The 22441-nt window shown below is 43.8% G+C and overlaps 1 protein-coding gene across 4 annotated transcripts in view; it reads left to right on the plus strand.

Annotated features, from left to right (window-relative positions):
• Zbed4 (zinc finger BED-type containing 4) overlaps positions 1-19671 on the plus strand; it is a 34034-nt gene extending 14363 nt beyond the window's left edge. For 2 of the 4 annotated variants that reach the window (XM_052160775.1, XM_052160778.1), the window contains one exon: positions 14537-19671. In XM_052160775.1, coding sequence (XP_052016735.1) covers positions 14873-18382 — 3510 coding nt within the window. In that variant the 5' untranslated portion in view covers positions 14537-14872 and the 3' untranslated portion in view covers positions 18383-19671. Of the gene's footprint in view, positions 1-2574; positions 2734-14536 lie in introns of all 4 variants that reach the window. The other 2 variants (XM_052160776.1, XM_052160777.1) reach the window with 2 other exon arrangements.
• Positions 19672-22441: the final 2770 nt, after the last annotated feature.

Here is a 22441-nt window from a genome sequence, read left to right on the forward strand (position 1 = left end):
AGAAATGTGAAGGGCATATGTATCCTATCTATTCTACCTTACCCTTGAGACCATCAGTCTATTAGCTACTATGCCACAGGGTCCTGTCGCTGTGTGTGTGTGTGTTTATATACATGTACCATTATTTTACATGTGTAGTTTTATATGTGCATACTTTTTAAACAATTGTTGTATATGAGTATGAATGTATCACCGTACATGTGGAAGTCAGAAAATAACCTCCACCATGTGTATTTCAGGGATTGAACTCAGGCCATCAGACTTAGTGGAAAGTGTTTTTTTAAGTCTCACTTTATAGCCTAGGCTGACCTAAAACTCACGGCAATCCTCCTGCCTCAGTTTTCTAAGTACTAGGATTACAAATACAGGCCACTGTACCTGATATGTATGTTCCTAAGCTATTTTAAAGTGTAGTGCAGATGCTGAAGTTAAAATTGGTGTGTCTTAGTGGGTTGGTCTATGGTGAGCACATTCATACCTGGCATTTAGTCTGGAAAGAACATCCTGTCATTTTGTACTTGGCCTAGGCTCATGGCCTGCCCTTGAAGTGAAAGTACCTGCTGGCCTGAATTCTGTGGCAGTGACTTCCAGATAAGTGGGTGGGTGGGTGGGTGGGTGGGTGGATGGATGGATGGATGGATGGATGGATGGATGGATGGATGGATAGATAGATGGATAGATGGATGGATAGATAGATGGATAGATGGATGGATAGATGGATGGATAGATAGATTGTTTTATGGCTGAATTGAGCACCTCTAAGTATTTGTCAAGTTTGAACTTTTTAAAATGACAACTCCATTCTTGTACAGGTTGTTCCCATAGCCTACCTCCTGTGGTAGATGCCCCTGTGTTTCTTCCAGTCTAGATTTTGCTGTAGGTATTCTTTTGAGCTTTATTCTTCATCTTTTCTGGCTTTCTGTAAATTGGTAGGTAGATTTAGAGGTCTGATCAAATTCAAATTGGACTTCACAAAAGTTTCCTTTTCAAAGCTGCTTCATTGGTTCAAGTTCAAGAAGCACCCCACAGAGTTGGAGAGGTGGAAGATTGTTCTGTTCCCAGTACCCATCAAGCAGCTCACAGTCAGTCAACCACCTATAGCTCTAGTCCAAAGATCTGATATCTGCACATACACAGACACATACCCGCAGACAGAGACACATACATGAAAAAAAAATTAACGAAGCAACTTGGAGCCAGGCATAGTTAGTGGCTTACAGCTATATTCTTAGCACTCAGGAGGCTGAGGCAGGAGAATCAAAGCATTGAGGCCAATCTGTGCTTCCTAGTAAGACACTGTCAAAACAAAACAAAAACAGTAATAAAACAGCCATAGTCCCATGTCTGGGTATCTTATTTTGATTGGCAGTCTTTGGTGTGCACCTGAAGACACTTAGAGTCAGACTTCTTTCTTTCCAGAAACTACATTTGTGTTAGAGTTCTGACCCAGTTTTCTCAGGTGTCAGTTAGACTTCTACAAAGAAAGAACCTCTCCTAGTACCTAAGGTAGGAAACTATGGTTCATGTAGGAAACTAATGATAGTGATTTTTTTTTTGTTGTTGTTGTTTTTGTTTTTTGGGGTTTTTTTTGTTTTTTTTTTTTGGATTTTTTTTTTTTTTTTTTTTTTTTTCCCCGAGACAGGGTTTCTCTGTATAGCCCTGGCTGTCCTGGAACTCACTCTGTAGACCAGGTTGGCCTCGAACTCAGAAATCCGCCTGCCTCTGCCTCCCAGAGTGTTGGGATTACAGGCGTGAGCCACCACCGCCCAGCAGGCCAGAAATTATGGCAAGTCACAACAAACTTTATTGTGTGCCCAGCAGAGTGGCATTTAAGATGGTGTTCAAGAGATCAACTCAGAGCTAGTTTCTCAATCTTTTATAGGGCTTTTCTGCAGGATTGGGGGCTTTTGCAAGCAAGCATGATTACAGGAGCAAGACCAGCAGTTAAGGAAGTTTTTCTTTACAGAGCATTCTATGGCCATAGGAGTGGGGCACAGCCCAGTTCCAAGAACTAGAAACTTCAAGTTTTACAGTTATCAGAACTCTAACTGAACACTGGTTCCTGGTTACAAAGTGAACTCCGTGGCTTTCATCCTCTCCACAACCCTGAGCTTGTCTTACGTGTTTCTGTCAAACCCTCAATAGGGAACTTCCATCTTTAGCTGCTGTAAGGACTAATGGTGGTGATGGAGGGAAGATTTTAGCAGTTTCTATCTGTCAGGAAACAAAATTTCTGAGATGCGGACTAATGATGATGGGTTGTGAAGAACATTATTGGGAGGATTAAGGGACCTACAGTGGCTGAGAAGAGTTCTTAACCAGGGGGCTAGTTGAATAGTGATTGGTACTAATTTTTTCCCCTTCTGGTGGTATAAATATTTAGTTTGAGATTGTTTCTAATTATTCCTGCCTGGCTGGCATAAAAACAACAGGTTTCTCTTAAGTCTTCTTTGCTTCATAAAGAGCAAATCGAGGCCTTTTGTAAAACTGCTTCTGCCAGTAAGTCCACCTGATGGTCTTATGGAGAATGAACTTTGCAAAGACCCTAAATCTTGCTTCACTTGTTTGCTCAAGGTTCTGAACCCCTGACCTTGCAGGACTAGGACTGATGTTACTGGTGCCACGGATCCTGTGATCTCTGTACCCAATAAGAGTGGAACCAATATGGTGACTGCTCATTTTGGCCAAGGGTGATCAAGTGCCATGGCTAGATGCAGGTGGCCTGTCCTCAGGGTAAGTAGGCAAAAAAAGTGAATGTGACTTTGGTTAATGAGGGAGATTGAGAGACTTTGGGTAATGCCTTCTGTATAGGTCCATCATAGAGTATGCAGGGAGGAATAGCTGCTGGCTTACAGTAACTGTGGTAGTCAAATACCCGAAAATAGTTGCACAGTTGTTCAAATAAGGAGAAGCCAAGTTATCTGGTACCTTTGACTTGACGCATACCCTTGTATATCACCTAGAGATAATTTGGGTGAGACCAGGAGCAAGCAGCAGTAGTGGCTCATAGCAGTGCTGCGAGTGGCAGATTATAAGCCATTCCTACACAGTAAGGGTCAGGGCAGAGCCAGCAATCTTGTGTTAGGTTAGATACAGAGTGGTTGAGGAAAGAAAAGATTGCCATTATCATGGTCAGGAAAGGCACCTCCATTGGAGGGAGGGTGGGTAGGGGTGTATTGGGGACATTAGAATAGGCAAGACAGTAGATGGCAGATGTATGAGGTGTGGGCATGATGGGGAACCTGAGGCACTGGAAGAAGATGCATACAGATTGGGACCTATGGGTTTAGTATCTCGGACTGAACCCATTTTCTTTGGAATGTAATTGAAGTACCTGGGTCTTTCACAAAGAGATGTAACCTAATTCCCCAGGCCTTTGTGTGTATCCCAGAATGATTCGGCTGTGGAAACTTAGAGGTTCCACAGTTTAAGTGTGAAAGTTATGGTATTTCAAGATCCTTGTTTACAATTGTGATTAATCTCTATAGGGTTGGGAGAGATGGTAGATTGTCTTTGTTGGACTGTTCCCAGGGGGCAATAGATAGACAACTTAAGAAGGCACAAGGATAGGTGCCCTCCCCCTGGCAGGAATTAGAGTTTAAGTCCAGGTTCCTAGTAAATTTTGGTACCTTGAAGAAAAACAGTTTTTACAGTTTTAAATTGCCACACCCTTCCCCAACAGTACCCAAATAAAATTTTCATTCTTCAGTTTAGTTCCTTCTCCCTAAGGGAGAAGAGTTTGCAGAGATCTGTTTTTAGCTGGGGTTGTTCATCAGTTGTAATGATATCTAAGACTTTTCCAGTGTTGGTTAGTCAACCAGTTTCTAGGTGGGGGTCTATCAGGTTACCATAGGTGAAGGTGTGGGTGTAATCTAATAGGACAAAGCTAATATTATAACTTATGTAGTATAAAATGGGATCAAGAACAGGAGCTCAGGTTAACGATAAAATATCAAACCTTAGAAATCTTAGGAGATCCCATTCAGTCACTGTCCATTTCTGGTGGCCCATCTCTGCTTCCATGGACTCCTCTCGTTCCTTTTTGGGATGTGAATGGTGAATCCAGGCAGGAATACCAACAACCTTAATGGGCATCCAGAGAATCATGATGTAAGGACCCAAGGACCCTTCCATCTGGGCTCAAGGCATTCAGTTTGGAAGTGGCAGATCACTATGGTATCATCACGTTGAATTCCCTGGACCTGAGGAAAGATCTTCTCCAGAGTTAATTGTGATTCCTTCAGGGATTCAGCGATAAGGGAGTCTATTAACAGCTTTTGATATACCTGGAAGACATGTTGGTGGCAATGGTGGGTATCCCTAGTCTATTTTATATGGGTAAATTTTTCATGATAAGGGGTACTTGGGCCCTAGAACAAAAGGCAGGACTCCAACCCAGTTACTACCAGTCTCAAAAGTATATTTAAGACCTTTTAAAGTCCTATTTATCCTTTCTACCATTCCTGAACTCTGAGGGCAATGCATACAGCATAGTTTCTAATTTATATTGAGAGCCTTTGAAATCAATTGAGGTAGCTTGGCTGTGAAGGCCTGGCAATCATTGGACCCAAGAATTAAGGAAAGGCCAAATCTTGAAATAATTTCTATTATTTATTCTTTCAATACTATCTGGACTATTTCTGTTCAAATTAGAAAGGTCTCTAACCAACCCAAAACAGTGTCAACAAAGACCAGCAAGTATTTATATCCAGTGGCCCTTGTTTAACTTCAGTCAAGTCCAATCTCTAGAATCTACCACCAATTCCTAGAATCCACCAGGTATTGAGTTCTTGGAGGAGTATGTCCTTGTTGGCATTTCCCTGAGCACAGGCTAAGCAGCAATGTTAGAGATGTTCTGAAGTATCTCCTGATGTCCAGGCAACCAAACACAGGGGGAGATGAGTTCTGAGTTTTTTTGGGGGTGACAAATGTATTGACCTGTGGAGAACAATCAGCTAATTCCTTCCCAACAATTTGGTATACAAATTTTCCTGTTTGATAGGATCCAGTATCCATGGCAATTTTGATGAGGTCCCACACTGGAGCATACTTTGATCCTGTCCTGGCTGGTTTTGTGTGTCAACTTGACACAAGCTAGAGTTATCATAGAGGAAGTAGTCTCCCTTGAGGAAAGGCCTCCATGAGATCCAGCTGTGGGGCATTTTCTCAATTAGTGAACAAGGGGGGAGGGCCCCTTGTGGGTGGTGCCATCCCTGGGCTGGTAGTCCTGGGTACTCTAAGAAACCAAGCTGAGCAAGCCAGGGGAAGCAAGCCAGTAAATAACATCCTTCCATGGCCTCCGCATCAGCTCCTGCTTCCTGACCTGATCCAGTCCTGACTTCGTTTGGTGATCAACAGCAATGTGGGAAGTGTAAGCTGAATAAACCCTTTCCTCTCCAACTTGCTCTTTGGTCATGATGTCTGTGCAGGAATAGAAACCCTGACTAAGAAACATCCCCTCTGGAGATTGTGTGGTGGCATCTTTATTCAGGTGGAGAGTGGGGGCTCAGGGAGGCCCAGTACCTCCAAGATGGTTTGGGGGCAAAGGTCTCCAAGCACTGTCATTATGGCTGCTTGATTTGCAAATTGTTCCCTAGTCCTGGTGGGTTATTGTCCTTTTGATGTCTTGACCAGTGTATAGCCAGTCAGTCCAGCTGTAGCCAAGTGGCCTCCAATATTTGGATGATTTCCTGTTTGCTTTAATGGTTTTTCCTTCTGAGGTTAGGCCTCGTTCTTTGTATGAACATGGGCTGTGGCAAAGGCATATTGACTGTCTGTGTAAAAGTTCATCTTTCCTTTGACCCATTTCAGTGCCTGAGTTAGGACTATTATTTCTGCTCTTTGGGCTGATGTACCTATGGGTATGGCTTATGCCATTATTCTTTCTGTCTAGCCTGTAACTACCACCACTCCTGCTTACCTTATTCCTTTATGAGTGCGGCTGCTGGATAAGTGTAGAGGTCAGTGTTTCTAGCCAAGAGGGGAACCTCTTGTGGGGTCTGGCGTGGTACCTTGGATGACATCCAGCATCTCTAGGTTCCTCAGGATGGGTTCCTCAGGGTCATCATCTGGAAGCAGGGGGGCAGGGTTGATGGCCATGGTTTGTCCATACTAGGAGAAGGGTCTAGTACTGGGTTAGGCAGGTATTAGACATCCAGCAGTTAGTGGCATCTCCTAATAGGGTCTCTACAGGTTATGGGACTGTTATGGTCAGAGTGTCCCAGAGTAAGTTTATCCAGGTGCTATAGCATGGCCATTGTAGCCAGATTTACTTTCCTTGTCAATAGTTCTTCTTTGTTGTCTCTATTGTCAAATACTTTTGGCCTAATAACTATGACCTATACTTCCCTATAAGCTCATCCATTCTCTGGATTTTCTTACATATATCTGGGGCCAACTGGGCTACAAAGGCCAGGTTAATTGCCTTAAGGTTTGCAGAGTCCTCCAGGTCTATGAGAGTATATAGGCAGTAAGCCTTTAGGAGGTATTTAAGAAACACTGAGGGTGATTCCTTTGAGTGTTGCTTACATCTGCAACTGTAGATAAGTTAGTGGACTTTCAGGCTATCTACTTCAGTCTGTCCAATAAAGTCGGGTGGCACTCACCAAGTGACCTCCTACCTTCCTCTGTCCTATAGTTCTAGTCAGGTCTCTGGCTGGTTAGGACCTAATCAACCACATCTGCCCTCTGTTCATTTGCTGGTGTATCCATTCTGGGGACCTCTGGAAGAGCAGTCAGTGCTTTTAACCACTGAGCCATCTCTCCAACCTTGGGGGGAGGGGAGGTCTTAATCTTGCTGGGGACTCCAAATGTTAATGCTACAGATGCAGGGAGAAAGACGACCAATCACAAATTATGGCCAAATCAAAGCAAGTTTTATTCTGTGTACAGCAGAGCCTCTGTCTCCCCTAAAATCAAGAGATTAGCCTGAAGCTAATTTCTCAAGACTCTTACAGGGAAAAAACTGCAGGGTACGGGTTTTTGTAAATAAGCCTAGTTTCAGAAGAGAGACCAATAGTTAAGGGAGTTTTCCTTTACAGAACATTCTATGTGATCATGGAAGGTGGAAACACAGCCCAATTCAAAGAAGCAGAAGCTTATAAGTTTTACAGTAAACAGAAACCTAACTGAACAATGGCTTCCGGTTACAAAATGGAGTCAGGCTGGTTTTTTTTCTTTTTGTTTTAAAGATTTATTTATTTATTATATGTAAGTACACTGTAGCTGTCTTCAGACACTCCAGAAGAGAGCATCAGAGCTTGTTACAGATTGTTGTGAGCCACCATGTGGTTGCTGGGATTTGAACTCAGGACTTTCAGAAGAGCAGTCAATGCTCTTAACTGCTGAGCCATCTCTCCAGCCCGTCAGGCTGGTTTCTTACCACACCTCCTTCCCATTGGTTTGGGACTTTGCTTAACAGGAATATATATATGTTAGAACTTGGGATCAGAGAGAGACTAAGAGATTGGGTGCTGGGAATTGAACCCAGGTCCTCTGAAAAAGCAACCAGTACTTTATAAGATTAAACATTTACGTATGTTGATGTTTTGCTTATTTGTGTTCAGATTGTCTCTCTGGACAATGGGAACCTTTGCAAGAATCATCTAGATGGTTTTTGTAAAGACCTTACACACTATTAAAGGTTCCTTGCTGTCTGTCATGCCAAGTTGTTCTAGGCTCATCTTGTATTCCTCCAACTCCAAACCTAAAAAACCATTTCCTCACCTCTGGATTCTGTTAATAGCTTTCAAGAGATGATTTTAAACCACAGTCTAGGCTGAATATGAGAGATGTGATGGTGTGAGCTGTTGTCAGGCCTTTGTAGTGAACAGAACTAGTATAAAAAATGTTGAGAGGACATATGTCCTTGCTTCCCTGTTTCTGTTTCCTCTTTACCCTGAGAATTCTAGTCCTGGGGAGCAGAGGTGATAAGAAGAGTAGATCTGGTAATTACGCAGATTATGTGTGCAGTGCTTGTGACTTGACACTTTCAGATATTCCCTAAATTCCACAGAAGAGAAAATGTGCTTTTTTTTTTTTCTTGTCTGAGTCTGGCTCATTCCACTTAAAACGATGATCTCTAGTTTCATCTCCATTTTCTTGCAAATGACATTTTGTTCTTTTTTTTTTTTTTATGAGTTAGCTTGCCTTTTTCTTTTTTCTTCTCCTTTTTAAAAGGGTTTATTTATTATTATATCTTAAATACACTCTACCTGTCTTTAGACACACCAGAAAAGGGCGTCAGATCTCTTTATGGATGGTTATAAGCCACCATGTGGTTGCTGGAATTTGAACTCAGAACCTTCAGAAGAGCAGTCTTAACTGCTGAGACATCTCTCTAGCCCAAACCTGTAGCCCAGGCTGGCCTCAAATTCATGATATGTCTGCTTCTGTCTCCTTCAGCAAATCCTACCGGCGTGCGCCACCACAACTGGCCATTTTGTTCTTAATGTCTGAATAAAATTCTATTGTGTTTATGTAGTACATTCTATCTATCTTATTGGTAGCTAGGGTGGTTTGAATATGCTTGGCCCAGGGAGTGGCACTACTAGGAAGTATGGCCTTGTTGGAGGAGGTGTGTCACTTTGAGGGTAGGCTTTGAGACCCTTCTCCTAAATCCATGGAAGCCAGTCTTCTCCTGCTTGGCCTTCAGAACAAGATGTAAAACTCTTTGTTCCTCCAGCATCATGCCTGCCTGGCTGCTACCATGCTTCTTGCTATGATGATAATGGACTGACCTTCAGAACCTGTAAGCCAGCCTCAATTAAATGTTGTCCTTTATAAGAGTTGCCTTGGTCACGGAGTCTCTTAGCAATGGAAACCCTTACTAAGACAGTGGTTCTCCTGGCTATCTCCATGACTTGGTTGTGAACACTTTGAGAAAGGATAACTCCCTTCTAGGTAACATCCCCCCTGCCCCCCACACTACCCTCCCACCTTACGTCCCTTGCCCCACTCACGGCACATCAGGTTGATGCCGGACTGGGTACATCTTCCACCGAGGCCAGAGAAGGCTGTCCATTTAGGGGAAGAGGAGCCACAGGCAGTCAGGTAACAAAATCATGGAGAACCTCTACTCCTTTTGGGGACCAAGCTGCTCTCCTACTACATATATGCAGGGGCCCTAGGTCTAGCCTGTGTTTGGTCTTTGGTTATGATTCAGTCTCTGGAAGCCCCCATGGTACAGGTTTGTTGACTCTTGGTATTCCTCTAGAATCCAGTTCTTTTCATTGACTTTTTTTTTTGGTCTGATTATTTGTTTGAGTGTTAGACTATTGAATTGCCCATTATATTGTATCTATAGCTCTCTGTCTCTTCATGTCCAGTAATATCTGTGGGGGTTTTTTGTTTTGTTTTTGATTTTGTTTTGGATTTGTGAACACTTTGAGAAAGGAAGGTCACATTCCCCTCCCCCCCACTACCCTCCCACCTTACACCCCTTGCCCCACTCATGGCACATCAGGTCGCCGGACTGGGTACATTTTTCTAGACAGGGTTTCTCTGTATAGCTCTGGCTGTCCTGGAACTCACTCTGTAGACCAGGCTGGCCTCTAACTTAGAAATCCGCCTGCCTCTGCCTCCCAGAGTGCTGGGATTACAGGCGTGCGCCACCACTGCCCGGCTTTAATGCATTTTTGATATAGAAAATAGTGAGCAGAATAAGAGACTAAATGCTAGATTTGCAAAATTAAACAGCAATTAAACATGCAAATCAAACTAATACATTAATGCAACACACTAAGATGGATGGATGCAGAGGCAGGCGGATTTCTGATTTTGAGGCCAGCCTGGTCTACAGAGTGAGTTTCAGGACAGCCAGGGCTACACAGAGAAACCTTGTCTCTAAAAAAACAAAACAAAACAAAACAAAACAAAAAAAAACATTAAAAATAGTTATGTATGAACTATATATTGTTTTATGTACAGCTATTTGTAATTTAGGTCACGTGTGTGATGAGAGCATTTATGTTCTGAACTGTCCTTTTTCTTTCTTCTTGAGTTTTATTCATTATTCTCTCATACAATATATCCCAACTGCAACATCCCCTCCCTCCATTCCTCCCCAGTTCCCTCCCCTGCCTCCACTCTCCCTCAGATCCATTGCTCCTCCATTTCCCTTCAGAAAAGACAGGGCTTCCCAATTATATCTACTGAACACAGTAGAACAAGATACAATAAAACTTGGTACAAACCCTCATATCAAGTCTAGGCAAGGCAACCAGTAAGAGGAAAAGGGTCCCCTAAGTACAGGCAAAAGAGTCAGACACACCCCCTTTCCTACTGTTAGGATTCTCACAAAACCCGCAGCAACCACAGCATGTATGCAGAGGACCTAGTGCAGTCCCATGCAGTCTCCATGATTGTTGCTTCGGTTTCTATGAGTGCCTGTGAACCCAGCATAGTTGATACTGTGGGCCATGTTTTCCTGGTGTCTTCAACCCCTCTGACTTTTTTTTTTTTCCTCGAGACAGGGTTTCTCTGTGTAGCTCTGGCTGTCCTGGAACTCACTTTGTAGACCAGGCTAGCCTCGAACTCAGAAATCTGCCTGCCTCTGCCTCCCAAGTGCTGGGACTAAAGGCGTGCACCACCACTGCCCGGCTTAACCCCTCTGACTCTTATAATTCTTCCTCCTCCACCACAGGGTTCCTTCCCCAAACTGCCTGATGTTTGGCTGTGGGCCTCAGCATCTGCTCCCATCAGTTGCTAGACGACAACTCTCTCATTGGGCCAGACATTAATGTATAGCAGAATAGTGTTAGGAAGCGAAGCGAAGCAGTTCATTTCCTTTTTTTTTTTTTTTTTTTTTTGGTCAGTTGTGTTTGGTTCTATGTTATGTCTCTGAGCCATCCAGTTTCCAGTTCCTGGCAGTCTGCAGTGTCAGGCATGGGCTCCCTCTCTTGGCTTTGGCCTCAAGTTAGTCTAGTCATTGGTTTGTCACTCTGACAAGCTCTGAGCCCCTATTTCCCCCACACATCTTGCAGGCAGGTCAGGTGTGGTTTGTAGGTTTTGTGGCTGGGTTGGTGTCATAGTCCCACCGTGTTACCAAAGATGGTCAGTTCAGGCCCAGTATTTTGCCATTATTATGAATCTTCCCTAGGGTCCCTTCATTTAGGTTCCAGAGGTTTCTACTGTACTAGGCTTTTATATCACCCCTAAGTGCCACCTATTTCAGGCATCCCTCCTGTTCCCACCTGATTCCTCCTGTTCCCATCCCCTAGTTGACCTGAAAAATCTATTTTCTGTTCCCAGGGAGATTCCACTTCCCCGCCCTCCCCCGCCAGCGTGTGACTATACAACAATGTACATAAACAAACATGTAGAAGCCAGAAATCAACCCTAGGTGTCATTTCTCAGAAGTTATCCACCTTGGTGTTTTCTTTTGTTTGAGATGGGGTCTCTTTAAACTCGGAGCCTACTGAGTTGACTAGACTGTCTGACCAACAAGCCCAAGGGACCCACCTATTTCTACCCCTTACCCCTTAGCACTAGGATTACAGGCGTACACCATCATGCCCAGCCTTTTATTATTGTCACATGCATGTGTGTGACGACAATAAACACAATCTGTTGAATTCATTTAGTGTTGCTCATATGTATGTGGGTTTAGAGCTGGCTACTTGGGATTGGATCATCTATTTGAGGTTTGTCCCTGGAGCAGACTAATTCTCCTCTCAGCAGTCAACAGTTGTCTATGATTTTTTTTTTTTTATCTAGGATCAAGGTCTTGTGAGATTTATCCCCCCAAGCATGGTGTGTCAACTTCTGTTTTCATGTACAGGCCTCACTTACATAGCCATGGTGAGAGTCTGTGGGGATGGGACAGCTTCCTGATCTTTATATCACTGTCTCACAGCAGAAGCCTGCTCCTCTCACTCTGTCACTCTGTCACCTCTCTCAGGTTCCTGAGCTGTCGATGTAGTGGCTGCATTATAGATGTCTCAGTTGGCGCTGGGCACCCATGCTTGCTTATTCTCTGCATTTTGACCAGTTTTGTCCTTCTGTATTGCTCTGTCTACTGCAGAAACAGACTTCTTTGTTGAGGGATGAGATTACACTTAATCTTTGGGTATAGTATTTAGAATGCAGTTGGGAATTACACTGGTTTAGGGAAGTAATGGGAGTAAATTCTCCTTTAGAGTTCTTGGCCTTCCCAGTTATAGATAGTGTGCACAGATGTATGTGGGTTCTGGGTATTAAACTCAGGTTCTCATGCTTACACAGCCACAGAGTACCTTGCATCTCTCCAGCCCCTTGTATGTTTCTTGGTAGTTAATCTTAATGCTGATTTTTTTTTTAAAAAATGTGGTGCTGAGAATGTTCTACCCCTAACTATTTTCCTCAGCCCTTGAGTTATTTCTATCAATTTTGTTCATGGCATCCAGTTTTGAGAATGTCTTCTTTCAGGGAAACTGATAGTTTGTATTAACTTTGCCCCAGGCAAATTTGGCCTAAGCTTAGTGTCAGTATAAAACCTTATTCTAAAAACTGCCTGATCCGAAAAGAAATGATAAGTCAGGGAATTGCCTGATAGCTTTGAGTGCTGCAAATTCAGAGGTATCATGCTTAGACCCTTCACCAGGATGCTTAGCATGGGTCTTAGTAGCTGTTCAGACACTGTGCTCAAGAACCTCGCAATAGTGTTCCTACCTGCAGTGCCAGCAATGTCTCATAAAGCAAGTTTGTAATGATGACAGTATCTGTCTTGGCATTTGTGCTGTTGTGGGATCACTACCAGAGAAGACTGTTCAGACATGGTTTAAACCAGTACAAAGTATTAGCCAGCAAGTGACTACACTGGGTTTTCAGGATCCCAAACCTACCCCTTCTCAGGGTGATCTGTCAAGCACAAAACCTTGTCAGAGTTAACCAGTTAACCAGAAGTGGAACTACAGGAGCCAAAAGGCAAGGTCATGTATGTTCAGAGACTTTCCCAGAACTGTAGACTTTGATGGATTAGGTCTTTATTTTCAGGTGGTGCTGTCTACCAGTTTTACAGTCTGAATGGTACTTCCATCATGGAGCCAGTTGTGCTAAGGTCTGAGGCCCCGTTTACGTTGTTGCCACACGACAATGTTAGCTTTTACTGCTTTGGTTTACATTTATTTTGTGTTGGGGGGGGGGGGTCAAAGGACCACTTGGAAGAAGAGTTGGTTCTCTCTACCATGTGGATTCTGGGGATCAAACTTGAATCATTAGGCTTGGCAGCAAGTGCCTTTACCCACTCAACCATCTTGCCTGTCCTTTTGTTGCTTTTTAAACTGTTCCACGGACATGTATTCTCCTTTGCATTTCAGTCTGAGTTATTCTGTGGATTGATTATTTCATAAATACATTTGGAATTTTTAAACTCTTATCCTTACATACTCTACTTGGAAGGTAGAATGAATTAATTTCAAGGAATTTAGTATTTAAACTAACACCATGTTGTGCCCCTGGTAAACTGAAAGGTAAGACCGGGCCTCGAGAGATGGCTCAGCAGTTATGAGAACTTATTGTTCTTGCAGAAAGCCTGGATTGAGCTCCTAGAATCTACATGCTGGTTCACAACCTTCTGTTATTGCAGTTCAAAGAGATCTTACATTCTATTCTGGGTCTGTATGTGTGTGGTGCACAGATGTACATGTATGCAAAACACATGTAATATATTTTTTTAAATTATTTTTATCAACAGAGTCTCACTATGTATTGTGACTAGTGTAAACTTACTGTGTAAACCAGTAAGTTGCCTCAAACTCACAAAACTTTTGTCCCTGCTGCCTTAATGCTGGGATTGAAGGCATCTGTTACCACACCCAGCAAAAAAATGAAAAATCTTTTATGTTGGTCATGGTGGCACATATCTCTAATCTCGGCATTTATAATACAGAGGTGGGTAAATCTCTTGGAGTTCAAGGCAAGCCTAGTCTACATACTGAGTTTCAGACCTGCCAGAGCTACATGATGTCTCGACATAAATAATAAGTCTTAAGGGGAAAAAAATGGGGTAGGAGCTACGATTGGGATGTAAAGTGAATAAATTAATGAAAAAAACAAAGAAAGTGTAAATTTCTTGTGTAATTCACTTTGTGTCACCATGGCTTCTCCTTCATATTCCCTGCTTCTTTACTGGTAGGACACTGGAATTTGAATTTATATCTTTTTGCTAATTTTGCAGTATTGGGGTTTGGGGGATTGCTTTTGTTTTTATGTGAATGGATTGCAAAATGTCACTAGCAGGGTTTTTGAATTTAGCTTTCTATCATGGAAATTTCTCTCCTTTAGGCTGATCCCTATGATAAAATATGTTTTGATAGGGCTGGAAAGATAGCTCAGAGGTAAAGAACACTGACTACTTACTCTTCCAGAGGTCCTGAGTTCAATTCCCAGCAACCACATGGTGGCTCACAACCATCTGTAATGAGATCTGATGCCCTCTTCTGGTGTGTCTGGAAACAACTATAGTGTACTCATATAAATAAAATAAATAAATCTTTTAAAAATTATATTTTAAATATACAGTTCAATTATGTGCTTAATTTGATATTCTCTATTATAGGAAATGCAAAAGGACTGGGTGTGGCCTCAAGATGGAGGTGCTCCTGTCTTGGAGAAGAGGAAGAAAGCTGTACTGCATGCATTGGTGTCCACAACAAGAAGTATTTGGTTGCAGCACTCCGGCAGAGCAGCACTCCATGCCCTGTGACAGTGGCCTTGTGTGAGCCACGCACTTGGCTTTCCATTGACGTTCGTGGTCAGCCAGAGTAAACAGCCTAGAAAATGAGATTATGAAAAAGTGAATAAAATCTACTTTAGGGGCCACAAGTGGACATTATAAGCAGTTTTAACCTAAGATGTCAGAATGATAAAACAACCAGGATAATTATGGTTGGTCATGGAGGATAAGCAGGAAACCAGTCCCAAGGGGGACAGTGATTTTGTTTCTGACAAAGTTAATTTCAAAACAGAGGGGGAAGATGATGATCAAATCCCTTGCCACAGTTTGGAACAAGTGGACTTTAAAAGTGAGTCAGAGGATATGAGACAGACAGACAGTGGCGATGACCAGGCAGAAATCAGGGCAGCAAGCTGTGCCTGTCAGCCCTCTGGGAAATTCTTACCTGCCGAGAGTGAGGATGACTACGGGTCACTCTTCTCCCAGTATAGTAGCACACTGTACAACGTAGCCATGGAAGCTGTGACCCAGAGCCTTCTCTCCAGTCGGCATATAAGCTCTAGGAAGAAGTCTCCAGCTTGGAAGCATTTCTTTATTTCCCCTCGAGATAGCACTAAGGCAATATGCACGTACTGTATGAAAGAGTTCAGTAGGGGCAAAAATGAAAAAGACTTGAGTACGAGTTGCCTCATGAGACATGTGAGGCGGGCACACCCCACCAAGCTCATTCAAGAAAATGGAAATCTATCTGCAGGGTCATCTTTTTCCTCTCCCTCTCTTCTGCTTCCACCACAGCCTGCAGATGTGGGAGACCTTAGCACTGTGCTCTCACCTGTCAGACTTGTCCAGAAAATGGCTCCCAAGATCCCATCCCCTGACCAAATAATGGAAGAGTCTGTGACTGTAGTCTCTTCTGAAGAGGTGTCCTCCGAAGGATCTATCTCTGCAAAGTATAGCAGAGAGGAGGCTTTGGCAGGCTCCTCCCCCCACCTCTCCATGCTCCATTTTGATGACACTTCAGAATCCATGGCAGACAGAAACCTTTCCCTTCCCAAAAGCACATCTGGGTCTAGGAGGAGGTCAGCTGTCTGGAAGCACTTCTACTTGTCACCCCTCGACAGCTCCAAGGCTGTCTGTGTCCACTGTATGAATGAGTTCAGTAGAGGAAAGAATGGGAAGGACCTGGGCACAAGCTGCCTCATCAGACACATGTGGAGAGCACATCGATCCATCGTACTACAGGAGAATGGGGGCAGCACAGGCATCCCACCGTTGTACCCTGTGCCCCCAACCCTGCTGCCTGCCCTGCTGCCCCCAGACGGGGATCTCAACTCTGCATCGTTGTCTCCAGGCAAACAAGTCAAAGAATCCCCTTCTGCCTCTTCATCCCCAGACAGGCTTCCTGAGGACCTGTCATCACACACTAATCCTGGGGATGCGTCCCAGGAAGATGTGTCCATGTTCTCATCCTCTGATGACTTGGGGGACGCCTCCATAGTGTCCTCTCCAGAGAAGCAGCCAGCAGGCACAGTAAATCCAAGGTTTGAATCAGGCACTGTCTTCCAACAAAATAAGAAGGTAATGAGAAGACTGAAGTCAGAAGTCTGGCATCACTTTTCCCTGGCCCCCATGGACAGTCTCAAAGCAGTGTGCCGCTACTGTAGCTGTGTTATTAGTCGGGGGAAGAAGGGAGATGTTGGTACCAGTTGTTTGATGCGACACCTGTACAGGCGCCACCCTGAGGTGGTCGGGAACCAGAAGGACTTTCTGGGTGCACATTTGGCAAACTCTCCATATGCCACTTTGGCTTCTGCAGAAAGCTCCTCCAAGTTAACTGACTTGCCAGCAGTGGTCAGGAAAAACCATCAAGGTATGTGTCCCACTAACAGCAAGAAGACCTCGAAGCTCTGGAATCACTTTTCTATTTGTTCAGCAGATTCCACAAAGGTGGTGTGCCTGCACTGTGGCCGGACCATCAGCAGGGGCAAGAAGCCCACAAACCTGGGCACCAGCTGTCTCCTGCGACATCTGCAGCGGTTCCATGGCCATGTACTCAAGAATGATGTCTCAGAGGCCACTCTGCCACATTCTCCAGGCATCCGGAGGCCTCTGGGCGTAGAGCTCTCAGGGGCTTCCTCTTTTTGTGACTCCACAGAGAAGTTCTATGACTCTCATCCAGTTGCCAAAAAAATCACAAGTCTCATAGCTGAAATGATTGCACTTGACCTTCAGCCATACTCCCTTGTAGACAACATTGGCTTTAACAGGCTGCTTGAATACTTGAAACCTCAGTACTCTCTACCCTCCCCTTCCTACTTCTCTAGAACAGCTATCCCAGGTATGTATGACAATGTGAAACAGATAATTATGTCACATCTGAAGGAAGCTGAGAGTGGCGTGATCCACTTCACCTCCGGAATATGGATGAGTAGCCAGACTCGTGAATACCTGACCCTTACAGCTCACTGGGTCACCTTCACATCCGCTGTCCGACCACATTGTGAGGACCACCATTGCTCAGCACTTCTAGATGTGTCACAGATCGACTGTGACTATAGTGGAAGTAGCATTCAGAAGCAGCTGGAGTGTTGGTGGGAAGCCTGGGTGACTTCCATTGGCCTTCAGATTGGCATAACTGTCACTGACAATCCGAGCATAGGGAAGATGCTGAGTGAGGGTGAACACTCAAGTGTGCAGTGCTTTAGTCACACGGTGAATCTGATTGTGAGTGAGGCTATCAAGAGCCAGAGGATGGTGCAGAACTTACTGAGTATTGCCCGGAAGCTGTGTGAGCGGGTCCATCGGTCACCCAGAGCAAGAGAGAAGTTAGCAGAACTGCAGAAAGAATACCAGCTGCCACAGCACCAGCTGATCCAGGATGTCCCATCCAAGTGGAGCACCTCATTCCACATGCTTGAACGTCTGATTGAGCAGAAGAGGGCAGTTAATGAGGTGTCCATTGAGTGTAACTTCAGAGAATTGATCAGCTGTGACCAGTGGGAAGTCATGCAGTCTGTGTGCCATGTGCTGAGACCATTTGATGCTGCAAGCCGAGAGATGAGTGCCCACATGTCTACCCTGAGCCAGGTCATCCCCATGATCCACATCCTCAGCAGAAAAGTTGAGATGCTCTTTGGGGAGACAATGGGCATTGACACCATGCTTAAGTCCCTGAAGGAAGCCATGGCGAGCCGCCTGTCTGCCACCCTCCATGACCCCAGGTACATCTTTGCCACACTGCTGGACCCCCGCTACAAAGCTTCCCTGTTCACAGAGGAGGAGGCAGAGCAGTACAGGCAAGACTTAATCAGGGAGCTAGAAATATTGAATTCTACCTCAGAGGACACTGCCACCTCCAATGGCTGTGACTCAGGGTCCCCACTTAAAGACACTGGCACAGAGGAGAGCCTGTGGTCACTCGCACCAATAAAGAGAGATCAGAGAGAAAAGCTACCTGAAGACATGGTGCTTGCGTATTTGGAGGAAGAGGTGCTAGAACACAGCTGTGACCCACTTACCTACTGGAACCTGAAGCGGTCATCATGGCCTGGGCTGTCTACCTTAGCAGTCCGATTTCTGGGCTGTCCCCCAAGTACAGTCCCCTCAGAGAAGCTGTTCAGCACACCCATGGAGGCTGGCAGCTTTGGCCAGCCCAGGTTCATGATGGAGCATTTTGAAAAGCTCATCTTTTTAAAAGTGAATCTCCCCTTAATATGCTTTCAGTATTGAACTCAGAGATGGAGCCACCAGACTGGAATGTGCTTCAGAGTGCTCGCTATTGTACCAGGGCTGGCTCGCCTGGCAGGGCCATTTAGGACACCAGACCAGGCATCTGGGGCTACCTGCCAACTCTCACCATAATATCCACATGTGCCTTACTCCTCCTCCAGGCCAGGTGTCAAGGTGCGTTTTCAGAAGCCCACTAGAAACAAAGTCTTGGCAATTACAAAATAGGGTGATCAGGTTTAAAATTATAAAGTTTCTTTTCTTTTTTTTTTTTTAAAGAGGGGTTAGTAATCTGTTTTACTAGAATGGAAGGAAGATGTAAACAGTTTTATTGTGTAGGGTTTTTATTCAGTTGTGTAAAAACCACAAATCAGGTGCTGTATTTTAATTAAATATTTTAATTGCAACAAAACAGCTTTTGTGGCTGTTACATGAAACCTGTAAATAGAAGGTGGAGGTTAAGCCATCCTGACTGAACAGTTCTTCACCACAGGCTCCAAAAGTATGTCAAAAAAGAGAATATTCTGGAAGCTGTTTACATTACAGAACCAGGCAATTGAAAACAAAACTGAACTTGGGCATATCATGGAGTGTCAGTCACATGGCTAAGTCAGTCATGAGAACGTTCCTATGTCAGGTGTTACATTCAGGTTTTACATGGTCAGTTAACTCAGAGATATCCTGCTTATCATGAGCTCCTTGAAATTGGATCCAAGTTTTAAAGTCATGCTATCACCAGTGCATGATATGACACGTTTACAACAGATGGCCTGTTGATCAAATCTCCATGCCTCTGATTTATTTTTGCGTCTCTATACAATAAAGCTATCTCAGAAGTATGCACTGACCCCCTCACAGTTTGACCAGATACAGCTCAGATTCTACTCTGAGGAGGTAGTTTGTTGACAGGGAAAGCGCTTGTTTATTGCAGTCATGAGAAAAGCCTTAGGCATTTGGATTTTCTTTCCTATGATAGGGAAGCCTCAACCATCATTGGGACATTATAGAATCCCAAGGATATCAAAATGAAGTATCAGCTATCAGATTCTTTACCAGACTCCAAAGTTTTTATTTATAATGTCTAAAAAAATTTTTTTTCCATTTTCTCATTTCAAATCAATTAAATACTATGGGTGAAACAAATCACTCATTTGCCTCTGACCTTTTAGAAAAAAAATGTCTTGTTGAAATACTGTATGTAGGCTCAGTCTGAATTTGCGTGGACTATGCTTTAGTGTATTTATAAATGATGAACTTGGATTCTGAAATTAAACTTTTTATTTGCAATTTTCTATTGCTGACTGATGATGGCTTTTTGTTTTTAGTATAATAAAACAGTGCTTTTATGTGTTAGTACATACAAACTGCATTCAAACAGTGTCAATATAGGCACAGGTAGGGCTCTGGGGAGTACAGGCAGCATTCGTAACAGTTGCATTTTTGATGATGGTAATGATAGTTAGAACTTACTAGCACCTCTGCCTATCCTATCTGCATATCCTGCATTACCTGATATCTGTGCTTTTACCCCCTGGATACCAGCCTATTTCCAGAGGCCCTGGAGTGCTTGAGCTGGACATGAGTTCCACAAGCCACCCACTGCTCTATCCCCGGCCAGCACTCTTGACATAGGAAGGGTTAGTTGTAGATAGGAGCAAGGAAATGATAGTTGAGCCCTGTCGACGGCATTGCTTCTTTCCTTTGCTTTCAGTTTTTTATTTTTAAGGCAGGTCTCGTAGCCCAGGCTGGCTGCCAATTCACTATGTAATCAAGGATGAGAATGAACTTAAACTTCTGACTCTTCCTCTGCCTCCCAGGTGCTGGGATGACAGGGTTTGCTGCTGTGCTTGCTTTTATGCACCGCTGAAAATAGAGCCAAGAGTTTGGTACATGCTACACGCAACTGAACTACATACATCCCCAGCCCCTCACCTGCCGTTCTATCCCTGTAAGTTTTCAGCATCACACTGCCATATTCTAGTTTAAATGCTCAAGTCACAGGATATATAAAGATTGTAGAAATAAAATGTACTTGTTTGTCTCAGCAGAAATAGGACAACTGACATTGGAAGCACCATTACTCTGAATATTATATTGATAGACAATGGATGTGTTCTGTTACCTGGCACCCTCAGCACTAAGGACACAGTTGAGCTCTCTCTGTTCCCAGTTGCTGGTAGCCCTGCAAGAGAATAGGCAGGAAGCCTAGTGCTGGTTACCAGTTCTCATGGCATAGACTTATACAGACAGGTATTTGGGTGGTAGATCATAGGTATATTGAGAATAAATGTGTTTCATTCTCAATCATCCTACCTTGACTTCTGAATTGTTTGTTTTCCTGCCTCCAGATGACATTTTGGGCAGGTCGTTGCTGAATTCTTCCTGTCTACCTGGAGTGACTATCCTAGTTAGAGTTACTATTGCTGTGAAAAACACCATGACCAGATTAGGGAGGGAAGGGTTTATTTGACTTATTGTAGTCTATCATTGTAGGAAGTCTGGACAGAAACACAAGCAGTGCAGGAATCTGAGGCAGGAACTAATGCAAAGGCCAGCAAGTGGTGCTGCTTCCTGGCCTGTTTCATTGGACTTACACAGTCTGCTTTCTTATAGAGCCCAGGACCACCAGCCCAGGGATGTCTCCACCCACAGTGGGCTGGGCCCTCCCTGATCAATCACTAAGAAAAGGCCTTGCAGCCTCATCTTTTTTCGGATAGGGTTCCTTTGTGTAGCCCTGGCTGTCCTGGATTCACTCAGAGATCTGCTTGCCTCTGCCTCCCCAGTGATTCAAGCTATTTGCTGCCAACACCACTGGCTTTTACAGCCTGATCTTTTTTTTGTTTTGTTTTATTTTGTTTTTTTTGAGACAGGGTTTCTCTGTGTAGCCCTGACTGTCCTGGAACTCACTCTGTAGACCAGGCTGGCCTCCAACTCAGAAATCCGCCTGCCTCTGCCTCCCAAGTGCTGGGATTAAAGGTGTGCGCCACCACTGCCCGGCTCAGCCTGATTTTACAGAAGCATTTTCTCCATTGGGTTTCTCTCCTTTCAGATTACTCTAGCTTGTATCAAGTTAACATAAAACTAGCCATCACAGTAAGTACATGTGACTTCTTCCATAAAGATGGTCCTACAGGCCGGATGTGGTGGCGCACACCTGTAATCCCAGCACTTGGGAGGCAGAAGCAGGCGGATTTCTGGGTCGGAGGCCAGCCTGGTCTACAGAGTGAGTTCCAGGACAGCCAGGAAGGACTACACAGAGAAACCCTGTCTCGAAAAACCAAAAAACAAACAAACAAAAAAAAACAAGATGGTCCTACAGGTCGAACACATATGAGACATCTGTGGTAAGCTAACAGTAAGGATATGGGGTAGGATCTGGTGTGATCCTAGCCACACAGATATTGCAAAGGTTATTGCCAGGCTATAAGCTACATCTATTCCCAGCCTTCTGTGGACAACAGGTTATGTGTCCCTTCCTTTGAAAGAACAACCCCGTGTTCCTTCCTGGTTTGCCCAGGAGAGTTAAGTAAATAAGATTCTGTCCAGCCCACAAGCTGAATATGGCCGCCTTTGGCTCATGGTACATACAAAGGGTGCTTATAATTTGATCAGACTTGATGAACTGTCCTTCCTTTCCCCTAACTCATGGCTAATTCACAACACCAGACTGAATGACATGCAGCTACAATGTAACATCTTATCCTTCCCCTTCCATGCTACAGATTTCAATATCAAAGAACCCTAAATATGCTCCTTACCCGTTTAATAATTTTTTACTATATTAATATTATTCTTTGTGTTTAAAGAGCCTTTTTAATCATACATTTTCCTTTATTATATAATTAGTTTTTGTCTTGATCTTTTCTTCACATTTTTTATAGCTTGCTTTCCTTCCCACATCACATTTATTATTAGCTTACTTTTTAACTTAGTAATCTTTCTCTACATTTTTTACCTTTTCATTTTTGTGGCTATTGGTATATTTCCCCTTGGTTGATTTTTATTGTTTCTATATATGATTTGGTTTGGTAGTGTTGCTGTTACAGTGCTTACTTCATTTCT

The sequence above is a fragment of the Apodemus sylvaticus genome, chromosome 17 (genome assembly GCF_947179515.1).
Source record: "Apodemus sylvaticus chromosome 17, mApoSyl1.1, whole genome shotgun sequence".
NCBI lineage: Eukaryota > Metazoa > Chordata > Mammalia > Rodentia > Muridae > Apodemus > Apodemus sylvaticus.